At 47.5% G+C, this 20868-nt stretch overlaps 1 protein-coding gene across 1 annotated transcript in view; it reads right to left on the bottom strand.

Moving 5' to 3' along the window:
• Positions 1-9586, bottom strand: part of B4galnt3 (beta-1,4-N-acetyl-galactosaminyltransferase 3) — a 107050-nt gene extending 97464 nt beyond the window's left edge. The window contains exon 1 of the mRNA XM_028880451.1: positions 9415-9586. Coding sequence (XP_028736284.1) covers positions 9415-9583 — 169 coding nt within the window. The 5' untranslated portion in view covers positions 9584-9586. The remainder of the gene's footprint in view (positions 1-9414) is intronic.
• Between the last annotated feature and the right edge of the window lie 11282 nt (positions 9587-20868).

Here is a 20868-nt window from a genome sequence, read left to right as displayed (position 1 = left end):
TGTGCCTTTCCTAGAACTCACTTGGCAGCCCAGGCTGGCCTCGAACTCACAGAGATCCACCTGGCTCTGCCTCCCGAGTGCTGGGATTAAAGGCTTGCACCACCACCGCCCAGCCTTCTTCAATATTTAGTGCCCGTGTGACACATAAGTTTTCTAGCCTTGCTGGCTAGTGCCTGGATTGTTTCCGACCAGCTTATTGAATTTTATTTACTTATTTTACCGTTTCTTTTCAATAATCTCTCAGCCAGAGTAGCAAGTCAGAGGCAATTTTTCAATGTTCCTATGTATATCATTGCACTTTTATTGATTTCTTGATTAAGTTAAGTGGCTTGTAAGATCCACAGGCTGTTAAGATGGTGTAAACTAGAAGTAGCTGTAGGACACAAAGAAAGAAAGTAATAGAAAAATACAGATCTGGGAGCATAGCTCAGTAGTGGAACACTAGATTAACATGTGAGGTTCTGGGTTCCACCTATAAAAGGAAGGAAGGAACAGAGGAAAGGGCAGGCTACAAATCATAAAATTTCTTCCACTTTTCTCCATGTGAAGGAAGAATTAAATTCTTTTTTTTGTTTTTTGGAGGCAGGGTTTCTCTATGTAGTTTTGGTGCCTGTCCTGGATCTAACTCTGTAACCCAGGCTGGCCTCAAACTCACAAAGATCCACCTGGCTCTGCCTCCCAAGTGCTGGGATTAAAATCATGCTCAACCACCGCCCGGCGGAAAATTAAGTTCTAAGGCTTTTCTAATGCCAACACAAAGGGAGAAACCAGGGTAGCTACACAACCTATTTGACCAATAAAAACTAAACTGTTCAAGATAAACACAGCCATTCCAGTATCAAGACTGGAAAGAAACATTTTGGGGAGTTTCACACACAGTAAAAGCAACAGCCCCCAACGCTACTCTCACAGCAGCTCTGGTGGGACAGCCTCGGGGCTCTGACTCACAGCAGCTCTGGTGGGACAGCCTCGGCTCTGTCTCACAGCAGCTCTGCTGGGACATCCTCGGGGCTCTGACTCACAGCAGCTCTGGTGGGACATCCTCGGCTCTGTCTCACAGTAGCTGGGCCCCTCGCCTTAGCCACTGATGACCATTACATCAGATATGCTAGACAGCCTAAAGCGCAGGATAGGAAAGCTGTGACTGTAGCTTAATGGTCCAGCTATAGAGCTGTGACCCGGGACAAGGAATCGTCATTGTTTTTAGAATCATAAAGAGTATTTTAAAGCCGGGCATGGTGGCACACACCTGTAATACTAGTATTTGTGAGGTAAGAGGCAAGATCAGGAATTCAAGGTCAGCTTCAGGTTCACAGTGAGTTTGAGGCCAGCCTGTATTACATTAGACACTGTCTCAAAAAAAAAAAAACTGTAACTTGCATAATAAATCACATATTGAATGATTCCATTTATAACATATAAAAGTAGTCTTAAGTTCATCTATGCTGGTGCCAGTGATTCAAAGGGAAGTCCAAGGTGTCTTACAGAATTGTTTCTTCATCATGATTGGCTATGCAGATACACTGTTTACCAGGCTGTACATTTATAGAGCAATTCCCTGCCCTATGTGTGTGCATATGCATGCATGCATGTGTCTGTGCCTGACTGTCTGTCTGTGTCATCAAAAGGTTTTTTAAAAACTGGGAGCTGGAGAGATGGCTCCGTAGTTAAGAGCATGTATACTGCTCTTGCAAAGAATCCAAGTTGGATTCCCAGAACCCACATCAGGCAGCTTACAACTGTCTGTAACTCTAGCTCCCAGCAAGGTATAATACCTCTGGCATCCATGAGTACACAAGCAAACATACATAGTTACAACTTAAAATAATAAAAATAGCTGGGCATGGTGGCACACGCCTTTAACCCAGCACCTAGAAGACAGAGGCAGCAGGATCTCTCTGAGTTCAAGGCCAGCCTAGTGTACATAGTGAGTTCCACGCCAGCCATAGTTACATAGTAAAACTATGAGATAGATAGATAGATAGGTAGATAGATAGATAGATAGATAGATAGATAGATAGATAGATAATCTTTTTGTTTGGTTGGTTTGGTTTTTTGAGACAGGTTTTCTCTGTGTAGCCCTGGCTGTCCTAGAATTTGCTCTGTAGACTAGGCTGGCCTTGAACTCAGATCTGCTTGCCTCTGCCTCCCAAGTGCTGGGATTAAAGGCATGAGCTACCACCACTTGGCTAGTAATCTTTTTTTTTAAGCTAGGAATATGGATGTAGTGGTACAAAGTCATAGCTCAAACTTCAGCATGACAAAAAATAATTAAGATAATCATTTCTGTTTATCTAATGGCTGTTTCCAACATTTGAAGAACCTGAATCAGAAATATAGCTGTGGTAAAGTGCTTGCCTACCATGCAGGAAGCCTTGGCTTATCCTCAGCACCACATAAAAGGACCAGGTATAGTGGAGCACATCTGTAATCAAATTCACTCCGGAAGTAATGGCAAAAGATCAGAAGTTCAAGGTTATCCTTGGCTACATTGGGAGTTGGAGGCCAGCTTGGGATACATGAAACCCTGTCTAAAAAGAAAAGCAGGGCAAAGAAAAGCAGAACCTATAAGTATAAAAAATTAAAGACCTATCATGCTTTGCTCAGAATTCACAACCTATTCATTCGGTCTAACACCTTTTATATACACCATCCAAACTTATCTGTCCCAGCAGAATCCTTTCATGTTAGTTAATCTATAAATCTATTAATTAGGTGGATCGAAAGGTCAGAGGAGGACTGCATCAGAGTGTAAATGTATGGCTGGCCTAGTTTAGACCTCACTGTCTTGGGATATAGGGAAAATGCTTGTGGAAAATTTTTTAAAGGGGAGGGTTTTGAGACTAGTGGAACTGGGTAGACAGTACTGTGCAGCAATTCCAAGAACAGCCTCCAGGCCCCCTTCCAAAGCAAACTCCACGGCGGCTGCCCTGCTCTGCTCCATAAAGCTCAACACTAGAGGGCCAGGCCAGATTCTGTGGCCTGGAAAATTACTGCAGTGCCCCTTCCAGCCTCCAGTGAACCAGCACCCAATCGGTTATTTCAGAAGCCCTTGTGCTGTGAAGTAGGAGAGTCGTGCCCTGAACAACCCCGAGGACAGGGAGTGTCTGGCCACTCCAGTGCCACCAGCTTAGACTGAGGATCCCTGGGTGGAGAACAGATTGAAGCTGGGGATGTCTTGCCAAGATACCCGCTGGCTCCATTAGGACAGGAACGGGGAGTCCAGGTAAAGGGCAGAAACAAATAAGGAGAGTGTCCTCTAGTCAAACACCACTCGCCTGCTAGAAAACACTCACAAACAGCAGAAGCCGCTCAATTCTTCTTTTCTTTCTTAGTTTTGTTTTTGCCTGGTTTGTTTTTTCTTTTTTTCTTTTCTTTTTCTTTTTTTTTTTTTTTTTTTTTTTTTGTTTTGTTCTTCAAGATAGGGTTTCTCTGTGTATCAGCCCTGGCTGTTCTACAACTCGCTTTTGTAGACCAGGCTGACCTCAAGCTCACAGAAATCTGGCTGCCTCTGCCTCCTGAGTGATGGGATTAAAGGCGTGATCCACCACTGCCCAATAATTCTTTTATTTTCAATTATGTGTACAGGCCTGTGTACGTGCATGCACATGAGTCCAGGCGCCCTCGGAGGCTCTGATCCCCTGGAGCTGAAGTTACAGCATTGTGAGCTGCCCAGCAAGGGTACTAGGAACCCAACTCAGGGCCTCTGCAAGAAGACTATGTGCTCTTAACTGCTGAGCCATCTCTCCAGCCCCAGACTGCTCAATTCTTATCTTTGACGTTCATTTTCAAAGGCATTGGAGAGTACGTGTATGACGGTACACGGGACAAGAATTCCTGGGTTTTATTTTTGGATTAGTCACTGATAAGTTAGTGTCTGCTAATAGAAATTATCAGGTGCTTTGAAATCTACAACTGCCCAGTGGTTACCAGAGGTGTTTAGGAGAGTCCCCAGAGTGCCTAGTATGTGCCCAGAACTGAATACTAATTTGAAGGGGCCCACAGCAGCCAAGCGCTATAACAAATGCCAACGTTCAGGGAGGCAAGCAGAGCAGAAGAAAAAGAACCAGTGGAGTCTTGGGAAAGAAGGCGTGGCAGGCAGCAGAAGCTGTAACGTGCTCTGCTCTACTCCACTGTGAGGCTCCTCTCCAAGCCATCCTATCCCTCCTCTGCCCACACATCTGCCTCATTTGCATCTCCCCGCCAGGCACACTTCTCAGATTACAGCTCTGCCCTGGGTTACCTCTGCTACGGAAGTTTATACCCTTTCAAATAGAACGGCTGTGGTGATATGGGAGCAACCTATCTGTCTGACATCAGTGGGTGTCCCTCCCTCTGTCTACTCAAGCCAATCAAAAATGATAAAGGCCAACTGGAAATGTGGGGCCGACCTCAGAGGCAGCAAAGGACAATGAGTTTCCTAGGCTTGAGAGGGCTTTGGTGTCCAGCAGGTAAACCTGGTACTTGGGAAGGAACATGCCAGGCCCAACTCTGAAATAAAACCAGGATACACTATGAACACTATCTCTCTGTGCTGGCTTTGTACCAAAATGTCATCTATTGGCTCTGACACCAAGTTGACCCCAACTGTAAGTCCATTATATAGCAAAGAATATAGAAAGCATTTTAGTACAACCTCTGCCTTCTGGCAGAACCTTACTAGATACAATGTGAACAAATGGATAACTTGCTAAAGCCTACCTGAATGAACAGTCTGCTCTCAGGGCTGCTATTCAGCCACTACACATCAACATAGCTGTACCAGTTATTAAAATACTGAAATACTTAGGTGCACATCTGAATACAATAGTCACCTCAGGTTCTCTGAGCAACACCACTACTGACATGACACACTCCAGAGCAGCTTTTACCATCCAGCAACTTAAGGACTTCTGGGGGCACAGCAAGGAGCTCTGAAGACCCTATTCCAACCCCACTACCCACCCTCAAAGTATTATTACAAAGATTGCCTGTCCCACACAGCAATGGTATCCTACCTTAAAACCCATAGCTGCTTTTCTGCTTTCAGTGAACTAGATGCCACGGTTTCCTGTTGTTCAAAGTCTCACAAGAGCTGGGATGCAGTTCAGTGGCCCAAGAGTCTTCCCCAGTTGAGCCTCGTCCTTCATTTACCTACATACCTTCCTTCCGTCTCACCACACTCAGCTGCTCACATTCCCAAACACTAGCTTTTTCCTGGCTCCTGCTCGTGGCTGCCTGTGAGTAGCCTTTTTCCTGCCCTCCATCAGAATCTTCTTTTTCCTTCTTTCAGCTTTTTTTTTAAAGGCAGGGTCTCATGTAGCACAGGCTGGCCTTGAACTTCCGATCCTCCTGTCTCCACCTCAGACTGCTGTGACTGCAGGGGTACACCACATTTAGTTCTATAAGGTCTTGAAGAGAAAACTCAAAGCTTCATATACACTAGGCAGGCATACTGCCAACTGAGCTGCATCCCCAGCCTCAATTCATCAGTCTGTTTTTATTTGGTGTGTGCTTTGCCTGCATCAATAAGTACACCGTGTGCATGCCATGCTCGTGGAGGCTAGAAGAGGGCATTGGGTCCTGTGTACCAGAACGAAAATCATTATGAGCCACCATGTTGATCCTGGGAACCAAACCTGGGTCCTCTTCAAGAGCAGCAAGGTCTCTTAACCAATGAGCCATCTCTCCACCCCAGTTCATCAGAATTTAACCAACTCCTCACCATCTCCCTAAATGTCTCCACTTCTATGAAATTATTTGAAAGCTGTGTCCCATTTTCAGAAACATCACAACAACATCTGCTTTCTACTTTTGAAAAATTTAATGAATGCTTTCCAGATAGGGTTTCTCTGTGTAGCCCTGGCTATCCTAGAATTCACTCTGTAGACCAGGCTGGCCTTGAACTCAGAGATCTGTCTGCCTCTGCCTTCCAAATGCTGGGACTAAAGGTGTGTATCACCACCACCCAGCCTGATTTTTTTTTTAAATCAACACTTTGTTCCACCCCTAGACAGAAAGCTATAGAACAAAGAAACCATTATGTGCTGGCTCATCATTTTATGTCAACTAGTCATTGGAGAGGAAGGAATCTCAATTGAGAAAATGCCTCTGTAAGATCAGGCTGCAGGCAAGCCTGTAGGACATTTTCTTAATTAGTGATTGATGTGGAAGGGCCCAGTCCATTGTGGGTGGTACTATCCCTATGCTGGTGGTCCTAAGGTGTATAAGAAAGCGGGCTAGGGGCTGGAATGATGGCTCAGCGGTTAAGAGCACTGGCTGCTCTTCCAGAGGACCCAGATTCAATTCTCAGCACCCACATGGCAGCTCACATCTGTCTGTAACTCCAGTTCCAGGGCTTCTGACACTCTTATACAGACATATATGCAGGCGAAACACCAATGACCACAGAGGGGGGGGGTGGAGAAAGGGAGGGAAGGAAGGAAGAAGGAAGGAAAAAAGAAAGATTGAGTAAGCCATGTGGGGCAAGCCAGCACGTAAGCAGCACCCCTCCATGGTCTTGGCATCAACTCCTGCCTCCAGGTTCCTGCCCAACTTCCTTCAGTGATGGACTATGATGTGGAAGTGTAAGCCAAATAAACCCTTTCCTCCCAATTTGCTTTTGGCCACGATGTTTCATCATAGCATTAGTACACCTAACTAAGACACTGTATCTTGGTCATCGTATCTAAATGACCTAGCACAGTGCTTTGTTTGAGCTATGTATTAAACAAATATGACTGAGTGAATGGCTGCCATTATTGCAGCCAAGAACCCTTTTCTATGTGTTAATACTTTTAGTTGTTTTCCTTTAAAGCAATCCCAATCGTGGTTATAGCTTTTTCTGCATATGGAGCCCAAAATTGCACACCATCCGTATCTTAAACTACCAGGTTATTTTGTGAAGATGGAGCAGGAAGTCTGCTCCCCTGTCATTATCTGCCACCCTAGAGTTTGTGACCGCCACTCTCTATACACTTTTCCAGCGCTAAACCAATATACCCTCACACAGGGACAAGCAAATGACAGGTTCTGGGCAGTGGGGGCCAGCCTCACAGATGACAGGAAGGCGGGTGGTGGGCTGAGTTGGCAGAGATTGCTAGAAAGTGGCAGGGCGGCTCACTGGGAAACAGGGCTAAGATGGGGCTCTGGTGGCTGTGGTCAAGTCCTGGGCACAGCTGGGAGGGGTAGCTTTACTACTCTGGTAGCTGTTGGTATGCAGGAGGAGGGAACACCAGCACCCTCTTCCCACTTTTCCATTCCTAATTCCCTACTCCATCCCCAGAGGAATAGCTCTGACCTGCGAGTTAAGACACAGCACAAGAGGGAATTTTGATGCGAAACATCTGGGCATCTTAATGACAAAAAAAAAAAGGTGGTGCATGCCCTTAATCCCAGCACTCTGGAGGCAGAGCCAGGTGGATCTCTGTGAGTTCGAGGCCAGCCTGGTCTACAGAGTGAGTTCCAGGACAGCCAGGGCTACACAGAGAAAACTTGTCTCAAAAAACAAACAAAAGAAGGAAAAGAAAGAAACCACAAGGAGGAAGACAAGCTATGTGGCAGACGCCCGCGAACAGCAGTCGGGAGACTGAGGCAGGAAGATCTTGAAATCAAGCCCTGACTTCAACAGCAGCAATCCTGGGCTAGAGCGAGTGGCTGTCTCAAAAAGGAAAAAAATCACAAGGCGCACTAAGTCAATTTTGGAATAAGAAGCTGGGAACATTTTTTGGAGAAGGGTCAGTTTGGAAAAAGAAATAATTTTTTTAAATAAAAATATAAAAACCCACAAGTCAGATCCACCGAGGAGAGAAACACAGCAGATTCAGAAACTGGTATGAGGAAGCCAACAAGATCCAGAGGCTGGTGGGAGCTGGAGTGCAAGCTTACTGTGGCCAGCTAGCTGGGCCTGGTCCGGGACGAGGACGCACACCCGAGGTAGAGGAAAAGCGAAGAGGACGGACAGCAACCACTAACTTCGGGATCACAAAGCAGCTAGCTGCCTCCCTGCCGCATTTATACGGAGTATCCCCTAACCATGGCAAAGGGTGTCCCAAGGAGATGAACTCAAGCCTCCCACCTGTACGCACTCCAAGAAAGCTCAGCTACCTGCACCTGGGTGGCCACAGTGTGAAGGCTTCTACAAAAAACAAAACCCAAGGAGGAAGACTGGGGTCACAAGAAGGAAGGACTCTATGCAGGGCTACATGCTTGTACCCGAGGGCAACCTTCTTCCCTAGATGTGGAGCGCTCTCTCACCTCGGAAATGCCCAAGTGGCGGAGGCCATAAGGTCTCTTATCCCAACTGAGAGGGACCCTGGAGATCATGTAGGCCAAATGCCTCTTGATCTCTAGCTACATACAGTAGCTTGATCTCTCTCTGTGACAGCCACTCTCCTAGCTCACAGCCAGAATTATGCATGTCCATTGCCACAGAGAGGGTGGGCTATAAGCTCATGTCTCCAAACCTGCTTAGTTACTGAGACAGTAATTTCTTCTTCTGAGCCACAAAAGACCACATTCAGCCAAGGGCAAAGCTGTTGACCAAAATATCTACCAGGAAGGTATTCTTTGAGACTCTTAAAACAGGAAAAGTGAAATCCAGGGAGAAGAAATGAGAACTTCCTCTTTAGGCTGGGGAAGGGTACCTGACCCTTCTGGAAAGTTCTCCATTCCTCTCTGGCTACCACATGATATTTTACTTTGTTAGGCCAATCAAAAGTATATTGAAAGTCGCTGTGGATAACCATATCCATTGAAGAGGGAAAAGGCCAATTTCCTCCCGTTTTTCTAAGCAGGAACTTGAGTGCTTTGGTGGAATAAAAATATAAGTAGGACTCTACCCATGGCAGGGTCGCCTTGGGCGGGATCTCGCGAGTTTGTTAGATCCGCGGGTTCTGCAAGGGCTTCAAACATTGGAGGTGGCAGTCTGGACGAACGGAGAACTACGAATTCAAGGAGGTGGGTACTTGGAAACAGTAGCGCACCCAATGCGGGAAGGCCTGGAGGCTCTCTCGGGAGTGCGATTGAAAAAGAACCCCCGAAAGATCTGTAGGAGGAGAAACAGGGAGCCAACCATACAACCAGCAAGTGGAGGGCAAAGTTGGGGCGGCGCCGATCGCAGCGTGCGGCCGAGTTGCGCCGCAGCCCGGGAGCCCGCGCTCGCTAATCGCGCGTTTCTCTGTCCACGATGCTGTGAATTCTGCACGGTGGAAGGCGCTCCAAACCTCTGCCAGAGCTCAGGGAGCCCCGAGAGCGTCCTGGTCCCACTCTACCCTGGGCAGGCCTGAATCTGCGACCCACAGCGGCCCCCAACAGTCAGGGTCCCCGGGAAAGCGAGGGGCGGCGCTGGCACCTGGAGTCTGCTGGGAGAGGCGGATCCCCGCCCCGGGGCGCCCGCCCACCTCCGCCACCTCCTTGGCCCCCGGCGCTACTTACTGCGATTCAGGGGGTTCCCGCCAGCCTGGGCTGACGCCACTAGCTCCAGATACAGAGTCCAGAGTCCCACTGATACCACCGCGAGCAGCAGCAGCAGCCGGAAGCGCCTCCTCAGCAGCTTGATGGGGCGCAGGAGCAGCATCAGCAGCGCAGCGCGGGGGCTCCCCATGGCTCTGCGCCCGGCCCGCCGCCCAAGCACTGGCTACCCCGCACCCGCCGCCCCGACCCGGCTCCGCCGCTCAGCGTGGCGCGCAAGCAGTCTCCCCGGGTCGCTCTCCAGCCGGCTGGCCGCTCATGCTCTGCGCGCTGGGGTCCCTCGGCTGCGCGGGCGCCTCGCAGGTCTCTCTCCGGCCGCGGAGCCCGGCTCCTCCTCCCCAAGTGTCCACTCCACGCCTCTCCTCGTCGCAGGCCCGCCACCTCCTCCCTCCCCGCTCGCTCCTGCACCCTGCCCAGGAGGCTCTACCTAAGTGCCCACCAGCTCCTGCGCTCGCTTGTTGCAGTTTGGGCGCTTTCTCTCGGCTCCAAACACTACCTTACATCCTACCTGTCCCGCCCCGCCCCCCGCCTCGGCCCCGCCCCCAGGCACAGGTGGGCCCTGCCCCCTAGAGGGCGAGAGGTGGGGCCGGAGAGCCGGTCCCTGACGCAGCCACCCCTTGGGGTTATGTGGGAGGGAGTGTGGGACGTGTGATGAGGGAGATGTGGGAATGCAGGAAGATTTGAGTTAAGACGTGGACTCTGTGACCAAAGGAAACCTAGTCACCGCCAAGATATTTGAGGGTGCTCCTTCGAAGCTGGTGTTGGAGTTGAGACTCATTTTTGTTGGAGTGACCTCGGTGACTTTGGCCTCAGGGTCTTTCTCTGCCTAAAATGACCCTAGCCCCAATGGACACTTAGCCTTTAACTCTGTCTTCCAAGTCAAATTTGAATACCGTTCTTTCCTGGCCACAACTACACTCTGAAAGACACCAGAGGAGCCTTAATAAGGAGTTTCCCCCATTTTGGGTGGAAGAGATGTGGGAGAATTAAAAAAAAAAGACTGGAGAGGCAACTCAATAGTAGACCACGTGCTTATCATGTCAGAGGCCCTGGGTTCCATTCCCGGAACTATAAAAGAAATAAGGAAACAAAAAGGGTGGGGTGGAGTTGCAGAGACGACTCACCCCTGGAGTGCATAATGCTCTCTACAGGACCTGAGCTGGGTTCACCTGTAAGTCTAACTTTCTCTTCTAGCTTCTGCTGCAACCTCTGCTCACGTGTATATACCCATGCAGAGACACACACACACACGCGCACATAATTTATAATAAAATAGTTTAAAAAGAGGGGGGGAAAGGAGAGGTGCCTCTTCCTTAAGGAGCCCATGCCACTGATGGGCATGCACTGTCTTTATTAAAATACCGTTAATAAAATCTGGAGCTCTACTTCATACACACCACACACACACACACACACACACACACACACACACACACACACACACTGAAAAGGAGGGGGGGGAAATCACTCAGGGTTGAAAGGGTCCTCCAGATACTCCACATTCCAATGCCCTGACTTTAGGCAGAGAAAGCAGTATTATCTGATTTAAATGAGATAGTTAAAAAACCCAGAAGGGCTGAGTGAATTGTCAGAGGTCACCCAGCAGGTGGAGGCTCAATTTTTCACTCTTGTGGAGAAAACAAGTCCGAAGAATGTAGAGAGAGCTGGGTATAGTGACACACAGCTGTAATCCCAGGGATCAGAGGTAAATGCAAAGATGACCTGAAATTCAATCATCCTTAACTACATAGACTAATTTGAGGCCAGCCTAAGATACATAAAAATGCCCCCCCCCCAAAAAAAAAAAAAAACATTGGAAGAGGAGGAAAAGTGGAAGGACCCAATGTGTTCCAGGACATTAAAATCAAGCACACACCATGCAAATGCTGTACAGGGCAGAAGTCTACGGGACTAAGTGTATTTCCTCACTCTAGTCTCCAGTAGAAGGTGAATCCAAAGGGTAGGTAGTCACTCCCTAGAAAGTGTCTGCGTGATGTTCTAAAGCTTTGGATGGTTGTTCGTTTGTTTACCAAAAGTCACAGCAGAAGGGCAGCTTGTTCAAGCTGGCCTGAGTCTGGTGGGAAGGGACTGAGCCCTGAAAAGTCTCTTTTCCTGGCAGCAGCACTGCGGGCCGGTAAGCTGAGTCACTTGTAGTACTTTCTCATGGAAATGGGTGGTGGTAGCCTGTTCCCTACTATGATTCTCTCCTGAAAGCTGGCAATCATTTCATTAGGTCATACGCTAAAAGTACTGTGCTGATATATTTGTAATCTAGGAAATAAAGTTTGCCTGAAGATCAGAGGACAGAGCCAGCCACAGAGTTAGCCACAGAGGCCAGGCAGTGGTGGCACACACCTTTAATCCTAGCACTCTGGAGGCAGAGGCTGTGATCCATCTGGATTTCTGTGAGTTCAAGGTCACACTGGGCTACATGAGATTAATCCAGTTTAAAAGAGAAACAGAGCCAGGCAGTGGTGGCACACACCTTTAATTTCAGCACTTGGGATCACACACCTTTAATCCCAGCACTAGGAAGGTTGAGACTGGAAGTGATATGACTGGGCAGAGACAGGGATATAAGGTGGGAGGAGACAGGAACTCTCTCATTCAGGCTGAGAAGTTGGTGAGGTAAGAGGTGGTGGCTGGCTGCAGCTCTGCTTCTCTGATCTTTCAGCTTTCACCCTGATATCCGGCTCCAGGTTTTTATTATAAGACCATTTAGGATTCGTGCAAAAAAGTACCTGTAGGGGGGCTGGGAGAGATGGGAAACAGGAAGCACTTTGTCTCATTGAGGAGAAAAGATATTTCATAGAAAAAGAAATCAGACACTTTAAAGGTCAAATTTCTGGCCCAAGCCATCAGTTTCCAAGAAATTCAGAAGAGGCTTGAAATCACCTTGCATTTCTCAGCCTTGTGCCCTCCTCATCTCGTTTTTTTCTCTGCTTTGTTTCCTTGCTAAGGACTGGGCTCAGGTCTTGTGCATGCTGAACACAAGCTACACCCCTGAGCTGCACCCCAGCCCTGTGTTCCGTTCTTATAACTTCCTGATAAAGATGGAGGTGGGGGTAGAGGAGACCAGGAAATTCTCGTGCTTTCCCTCTCGTATCTCCTGTCCACTTTCTGTCCTCATGCTGCGTATGCCTCCGCGGTACCCTGCTTGCTCTACACCCCTTTGCATGCTCAGCAAGTGCTCTACCACTGATTTATCCCCTAACCCCTACATTCCTTTTCTTGGCTTCTGGTGTTATCACAGACTTTAACACTCAAGTTTCTTTCCTGATCAACTGAACTCCAAAGCTAAGTATATGGATTAAAATACTTAGCCTGAGTATTTTAATCCACATACTGGATGCTCACTACTTCTTCAGATGTCTTTTGGTGACTTTACCACCTGACATTGAGACTACCATAACCCAGAGTCACAATACAGAGGCTGCACCAGGAAGGAAAAATAATTTATATCATATTACCTATAGTACCATTTGAGAAGAGCTTTCTCTGGGTTTGGGCTTGGCAAGCCATGCCACAGAAAAGATCTTCTTTTCTGATTATAGAAGCTTTGAAAAAAAGGTCAAGGCAAGCTTTGTAAAGTGGGCCAATGTCATCACAGAGACACAGGAATTCTGGGAGTAGAGAATACAGAAGGGAAGAGTGAGATGGGATGTATCGCAGTAGTACAGGATGTGTTTAGCATACACAAAGCCCTGGGTTTGATTCCCAGTGCAAGTGGTTATACACAAATGTAAATAGAGGTGGAGTTTTTCTGTCCTGACCACCCGGTCCCAAATAAGCACACAAAAGCTTATATTAATTACAAAACGCTCGGCCAATAGCTCAGGCTTCTTATCAACTAGCTCTTTCTTTTAAATTAACCCATTCCTATTAAATGTATTGCCACATGGCCGTGGCTTTACCAGTCCTTGCTTCTGGCATCTTGCTTCTTGGGTAGCTCGCTCACATCTCTCCCATCTCTGCCCTCCTTCATCCAAGTCTTCAGTTTGATTTTTGTCCCGCCTAACTTTATCCTGCCTTGCTATAGGCCAAACAGCTTTATTATTAACCAATGAGAGTAATGTAATACATATTCACAGTATACAGAAGAATCATCCCACAATACATGAATGTGCACGTGTGTGCATACAAACATGCACAGGCACCCCCACCCCCAAAAAATAATCCCTAAAGTAAGAGAAAGGGTAAAAAAAGAAGGTGATGGAATACATATGACATGAAAGCAGAAAGAAAACTAGGGAGGAAGAGTGAGAGAGGAGTGTAAGTGAGGAGGAGAGTCAGTGTGGGAGAGGGCTGAATAAGAACGAACATACTGAACCGTGTGTGTGTGTGTGTGTGTGTGTGTGTGTGTGTGTGTGTGTGTGTGCAGCATAATAGAGTTCATCACTTGGTATACTAAACTCTAAAAAAATTAATTATTTTAAAAAGGAGGAGAAGGATAACAGATAATGCCGGGAGGTAGTGGCACATGCCTTTAATCCCAGTATTCAGGAGGCAGAGACAGGCGGATCTCTGTGAGTTTGAAGCCAGCCTGGTCTATAGAGCAAGTTCTAGGACAGCCAAGGATACCTAGAGAAACTCAGTCACCCCCCCCAAAAAAAAGGATGAGAAGGATGCCCAATAACCTATAGGTAGGGTAGCAACAATGCCTAATACAGAACAATTCTTTTAGAAAATATATATTTTAGATTTATTTTACTTTATGCATGTGAATGTTTTGCCTGCATGTATGTACACCATGTGTGTACCTCAGAGGTCAGAAGAGGGCAACCTGGAGTTACAGGTGGTTGTTACCCACCCTGTGGATGCTGGGAATTGAACTGGGGTCCCCTGGAAGAGCAACAGAGCCATCTCTCCAGTCCCTGTAGGGCAGTTAGTATTCTACTACATGGAGATACACTAAGCACCGGCTAGGGCTGTAGCTCAGTTGGGAGAGTGCTAACTTAGCATTCACGAAGCCCTAGGCTCAGTTCCTAGCACTACACAAAACTAACCTGCAATCCCAGCACTCCGGAGGTGGAAGCTGGAGAATCAGACATCTAAGGTCATCCTAGGCTACATAGTGAATTTGAAGACAGCCTTGGGCGACATAGCAAAAGCCTGTCTCAAACCCCCGACACCCAAAATAAACTAAATAAGTAAGTAAATAAGTAACTGTGCTGGAGTGCTATTCATCTTGGCAAAGCTTCATTTTTTTTTTCTCTCGACTCATGCAAATCATTTATAGGGAAGCAAAAGGTTTCACTGGTTCAGTTTACAGATAAAAGAAACGGGCTCAAAGATATTAAATACTTGATGTTGTAGAGGCAACTCATGAGTCTTGAGTAAAAAAAAAAAAATCTGGTGCTAGAGATGAGGAATCAAATTCAGGGCTTGTAATGCTAGCTAAACACCACTGAACTGCATCCCTTGCCCCATATGTATCTTACATGGGGCTCCAACTCAGAAGCTCTAACTTCAGGTCCTGTACACATTTCGTTTTTTGTAGTTCTGGGGATGGAACCCAGGACCTTGCAAATGCTGAGCTGTATCCCAACCCCTGAGGTCCAGCGTCTTTTTATTATCCTTTGCACATGCTGCTTCCAGGAAATGGAAGTTCCCCTGGAGAAATAAATTCACCCTGGAAACTCTGAGCTCTCTTTCAGCACATCTGCAACTCATTCAGACATGCTCTGCTCCTCACCCTTCCTCTCCCCGTCCTCACCAGTGCCACCTGCTCTGTCCTTTAGTGAGGACCTCTTTATTTCCATCCGTGTTTTCCTGGGTCCATTATCTGCAAGTAATTCTACAGAGTTTGCCACAGAGCCGTTTCCAGGAGCAGGGAGAAACCCTGACTGAATTAACAGTTCTCGTTGTGCTATTGCAAGGGTCTCAGAATGTCACCCAGGCTAGTCTCTCAATTCCTGGACTGAAATAATCCTTCTGCCTGGCCCCACCCCCCAGCAGCTGGCATCATAGTCCTGCTTCACCACACCGGGATTGAACCGTCCTTCGTGGCTTCTTCTCTTCCTTTCCGGTATGGTCAGGTCATTCCATCTGGATGATGGAATAAATAGCGGGACCTCTGCTGAAGCCCCATGGCTGTGACCTTACCCAGGTTTGCGTACTAGATAGGAAAAGTGATGAGTGTTCACCATCTCCATGGATGAATATGGGCAAGAGTAACAGGTCTAGAGGTGCAGACCAGTAATCCCAGATAGTCAGGAGGCTAAAACAAAAGCATCTCAAGTTCAAGGTCCGTCTGGGCTACAGACCGAGTTCAAAGGCAGCCTCAGCAAACTTAGCAAGACCCTATCTCAATGTTTTTCTTAAATGGAGAAGAAGACTAAAGCCAGAGGGTTTGCCTAGCATGTGTGGGCCCTATATTCAATCCCCAACACTGAGAATAAAGTGCAAGATTAATTCATATAGAGTTAAAGGATGCTGAGCATAATGGCAGTTTATTAATCCTAGTACTCAAGACGCAAAGGCAAGCAGACTTCTGTGAGTTCGAAGCCAGTCTAGTTTACTTAGTTCCAAACAGGACTACATAGTGAGACCTTGTCTCAAAAACAAAAGACAAGACGAACAAACAAACAAATAAAACAAATAAATAAATCCATACTTTTGTTGTTGTTGTTGTTGTTGTTTTTCGAGACAGGGTCTCTCTGTGTGGCTCTGACTGTCCTGGAACTCACTCTACAGAGTGAGGCTGGCTTCGAACTCATAGAGATCTGCCTGCCTCTGTCTCCCGAGTGCTGGGATTAAGGGCAGGTGCCACCACTGCCTGGCATAAATCCATACTTTTAGAAAAAGGAACAAAAGAAATCAGACAAAGGAAGTTACAGAAAAGAAGAAAAGGTAATAATGTTATGCTCACATCAAAATAAACTTCATGGGCTAGGGGAAACCCTCAGCAATTCACATACTAAGAGATCATGACTTTACCATAGCCCCGGCCCAGTTTTCAGCACAGTATTCAGGGAATGGTAAGGAGGTATTCCCAGAGCAGAAGTATGTGCTTGGAAGTTTTCCACTGAGCAATCCTTTGCTTGGACCTACTTCCCTTTCTAGTTCTAAGTGAGAATGCACCCTACACACGCATTATTTTCTAGACAGGATTTTATGTAGCCCAAGCTGACCCCTAACTCCCTGTGTACCTGAGGATGACCTTGACATCTGATCCTCCTGCCTTCCCCTCCCCAGTGCTAATGTTACAGGTGTGCTCCACCATGCCCGGTTTGTGCTTTGTGTTAGTTCACTGTGTAACAGGCTGGCTCAAGGTCTCCCTGCCTCAGCCTCTGGAATGCTAGGGTTATAGGTCTGTGCCACTGGCAGGTTTGTTTGCTAGTTTGTGCTCTACGGATCAAACTCTGAGCCTACACATGACAAGTATTTTACCGCTGAGCCACATGCCCACGTTTTGTCTTCTGGCTGACCGAGTTTGACCCAAGTATGCCACCATGGCTGGTTATGTGCTGTTTGGATCAACTTTGTGCACTCCTGCTTCCAATCATGACAACCATGCTTTCTGCCTTCCACCAGTAAAAGGTATTCCCCAGAAATTCACCAGACACTTACGGGGGCGTGGTACAGTTTTATTTGCTTAAGCTTTTCAATCGAATAATATCAATTTTTTTCCTCCACTGAAGTTTGCCTTGTTGCTAGGAAGCCCAGAGGATATAGGTAAAAAGCATTTCTTCCTCCTTCTCCCCCATCCACCCCCATTTTTTTACGGTTGGGTATTGACACCAAGTCTTTAGGTTATGCATGGCAAGCAACTCTGCCCCTGAGCTACACTCCTAGGCCCCCAAAAAAGTCATTTTGATTTCTCTTTTTTATTTTTATACTACAATTGAAAGTTTATCTTTTCACCTAGGACAGAAAAACTCTTGATTTCTCTTTAGCTGATGCTGAAACTTCCCCTGAAGCTCTGCTTCCTGTTTCTCCGATCATTAACCCCCACCTCAGGAGCTGCAGGTGACAGCCAGTGAGGAGCACATGCCTAGCATGCTTGAAGCCCTGGGTCCCATCCTGGTGTATGTGTGTGCTGGCAGGGCTGGGAGGTGACGGGAGTTCTAAACCCTACTTGAAAGACACTCCCTTACCTTTCTCCAGAAAGACATTCTCCTGCCTGCATCCTGCAGTCTGATGCCACAGATAACGGCGGGGAATCGCGAAGCTGAACCTAAGGAGAGGCAACTCTAAGCAGAATCTAGCATGCTCCCGAGTCATGTCTACCATGGAGCTATGTGGTTCACCATCCCTCTAGGCACTTCCCAGGCACCACTGAGGACTTGACACTCTTTTCTTGTCCTGCAAGGACCTATTTCACAGGTTTAGTTCTCATCAGTTTGCACAGCACACGAGTTTGCACTCCCCCTTAGGGAGCAGCCCAGACCGTGAACTCAGAAGCAGCTCCATGGCACACTTCAGCTCTCTGGCACCACCTTCTGCATAGCTGAGGCGTTCCCAGAATTTTCAGACTAGGCTGTAGGGCACTGGGCCTCTGGTGTTTCCTATCTCCATTCTCTCATCTTGAAGAAAGAAACTTTTGAGGGCCCTCACATATACTAGGCAAATCTTCTGTCACCTGAGCACATCTTCTCTTTGTTCCGGTTTGGTCTTGTTTGAGACAAGATCTTTCTCTTAACCCCTGCTGGTCCGGAACTCACTGTGTAGCTTTCTGTGGAGTTCAACGCTCATCGATCCTCCTGCCTCAGCTTTCCAAAGGCTGCAGTTATGGGTATGGCCTCTGACCTTGTTTTCTACTTCTGTGAGCTGCATGCCTCTTTAGCATCCAGCTGAAAAATCATTCAATAAACATTCTTCATTCTTACATCTTACTGCCCCCCCACCCCAAGACAGACAGCCCTGGATGTTCTGGAACTCACTCTGTGGACCAGGCTGGCCTTGAACTCGGAGACCCGCCTGCCTCTGCCTCCCGAGTGCTGAGATTAGACAGGTGTGCCACTTCTGCCTCGCATCAATAAACATTCTATAATAATGGAAACTATGCTTAATCTCTATTCACATGAGTCCCTGTCTCCTGGACAGTTTATCCATCTAATGCCTTCCCTAGTAAAGCAGAAACGGTCCAGACAGAAGCGGTAGCTCAGAGGCTGAGCACTTGCCTAATGCATTCAAAGATCTGAACTCAAATTCCAGAATGGAAAAAGGAGAGGAGGAGGAAGAAAAAGGAGGAGAGGAAGGGGAGGAGGATAGGGAGGAGGAGGAGAAGAAAGGAAGGAAGGAAGGAGAGAGAAGAGAAGAGAGAGAGAGAGAGAAAGAAAGAAAGAAAGAAAGAAAGAAAGAAAGAAAGAAAGAAAGAAAGAAAGAAAGAAAGAAAAAGAGAGAAAGAAAGAAAATAAGGAAAGGAACACACCTATACTCCATTTCTGCTTTTCTTTTTCTGACTTTCACATTGTTCCTCAAACACAATTGCACCCACGCTTCTGCCAGGATCTTGTAGGCACCTTGGACAAATAGCCCCCTCACTGCTACATTAACCTACCTTCTGCTTTGCTGGGGATGGACAAAGGTCCTAAAACCCAGTACATGTGCCAAGTGCCACAAAACAGCACCAGCGCTCAAGCCCTGGACAGACTTTCTGAAAACCTTCTTTGTCTAGGTCCCCTGGTCCGGGCTGTAAACCCAGTAAGAGCCCAGCTGTGCCGCTGACGCTCAATCAGTGCAGCATCTCAGCGGCGGGGCTCGATTTCCAGACAGCGAAGCCGGGCACTGATGCAAGTCGGAGCGGCTGGTTTAGGGTTTCTCAGCCATGTTATCTAAGGACTGGCTGCTTGGGATTTGATCAGGGCTGCTTTGGGAGAGAGGCAGACGCCGGCTTCGCCCCAGAACAGACTGCTCTTTGAGCCCTGCCGCCACCAGGGCTGGGGATGGAAGAAAGAAAACAAAAATCCCCACTGTATGCGGTTTTCTGGAATTTAGTTTGGCCCTGGAGAGGGAAAATTAGAGAACAACATTGGTCTCCGACTCCCTACGCCCTCTACAGGCGGTAAAGCCCACTAAAGCCTTGTCAGGACGGGGAAGAGAAAGGGTAAGACAAAATTTCCCACCCTGTCAACAGAGTTGGAGGCTCCCGTTTCATTCCTAGGGAAAGAGTAAGATGCCGAGTGAAAACGTCAGGTTTGACAGAGTGTGTGCTGTTGCTTTGAAGTACAGGGATGGAATTTAGGACCTCTTACATGCCAGGCTAGAGCTGTATCTCTGAGCCACACCCCAGCCCTGGAAGTCCACTGTAAAGTCAGTTTGAAAGTCCCCATTTAAAACCGGACGTCGCCGGGCGGTGGTGGCGCACGCCTTTAATCTCAGCACTCGGGAGGCAGAGCCAGGCGGATCTCTGTGAGTTCAAGGCCAGTCTGGGCTACCAAGTGAGTCCCAGGAAAGGCGCAAAGCTACGCAGAGAAACCCTGTCTCGAAAAACCAAAAATAAATAAATAAATAAATAAATAAATAAATAAATAAATAAATAAATAAATAAAACCGGACATCGTCATCTGGCGAAGGTCTGAAGAAATGAGGTGGCTTTTGCTATCACTTTGTTCGCTCATCCACAGGCTGCATACACAGTGGGGTGGGGACAGGGCGGGGGATGATGGCAGTGAAGGGTGGTCTGTATGTGTTGAGGATAAGCAGAGGCCTCCCAGAGAAAATGGAGGGCCGAGTTCATCTTAGCACTCGTTACCTTGGAGCTCCCAAAACATTCTTCTGTCTTGAGGATTCTGCTATTCCTCCAGGAGTCTTACTCTCTGAGGGCTTTCAGGGCAGGCTAAAGAGAGATGTGTATGGTCATGCCTTGTGTTCTATCATCCTGTGTCTTTAAAAAGAAAACAGGGTCCACAAAGATACCCCCACGATAGACTACTGGCAATGGTCGAGAGAAAACCGGAACTGACCTACTCTGGTGATAGGATGGCCAAACACCCTAATTGTCGTGCTAGAAACCTCACCCAATGACTGAGGGAACCGGATGCAGAGATCCATGGCCAGGCCACAGGTGGAGCTCCAGAAGTCCAGTTGGAGAGAAAGAGGAGGGTTTGTATGAGCGAGAAATGTTGAGACCAAGGTTGGATAAAGCACAGGGACAAATAGCCAAATGAATGGAAACACATGAACTATGAAACAATGGCTGAGGAGCCCCCAACTGGATCAGGCCCTCTAGATAAGTGAGACAATTGATTAGCTTGATCTGTTTGGGAGGCATCCAGACAGTGGGACCGTGTCCTGTACTCAGTGCATGAACTGGCAGTTTGGAACCTGGGGCTTATACAGGGACACTTGGCTCAGCCTGGGAGGAGGGGACTAGACCTGCCTGGACTGAATCTACCAAGTGGAACTCAATCCTCAGGGGAGTCTTTGCCATGGAGGAGATGGGAATGGGGGGTGGGCTGGGGGGAAGGCGGT

The sequence above is a fragment of the Peromyscus leucopus genome, chromosome 3, assembly GCF_004664715.2.
Source record: "Peromyscus leucopus breed LL Stock chromosome 3, UCI_PerLeu_2.1, whole genome shotgun sequence".
Classification (NCBI taxonomy): domain Eukaryota; kingdom Metazoa; phylum Chordata; class Mammalia; order Rodentia; family Cricetidae; genus Peromyscus; species Peromyscus leucopus.
This window is presented reverse-complemented; position numbering and strand designations above follow the sequence as displayed.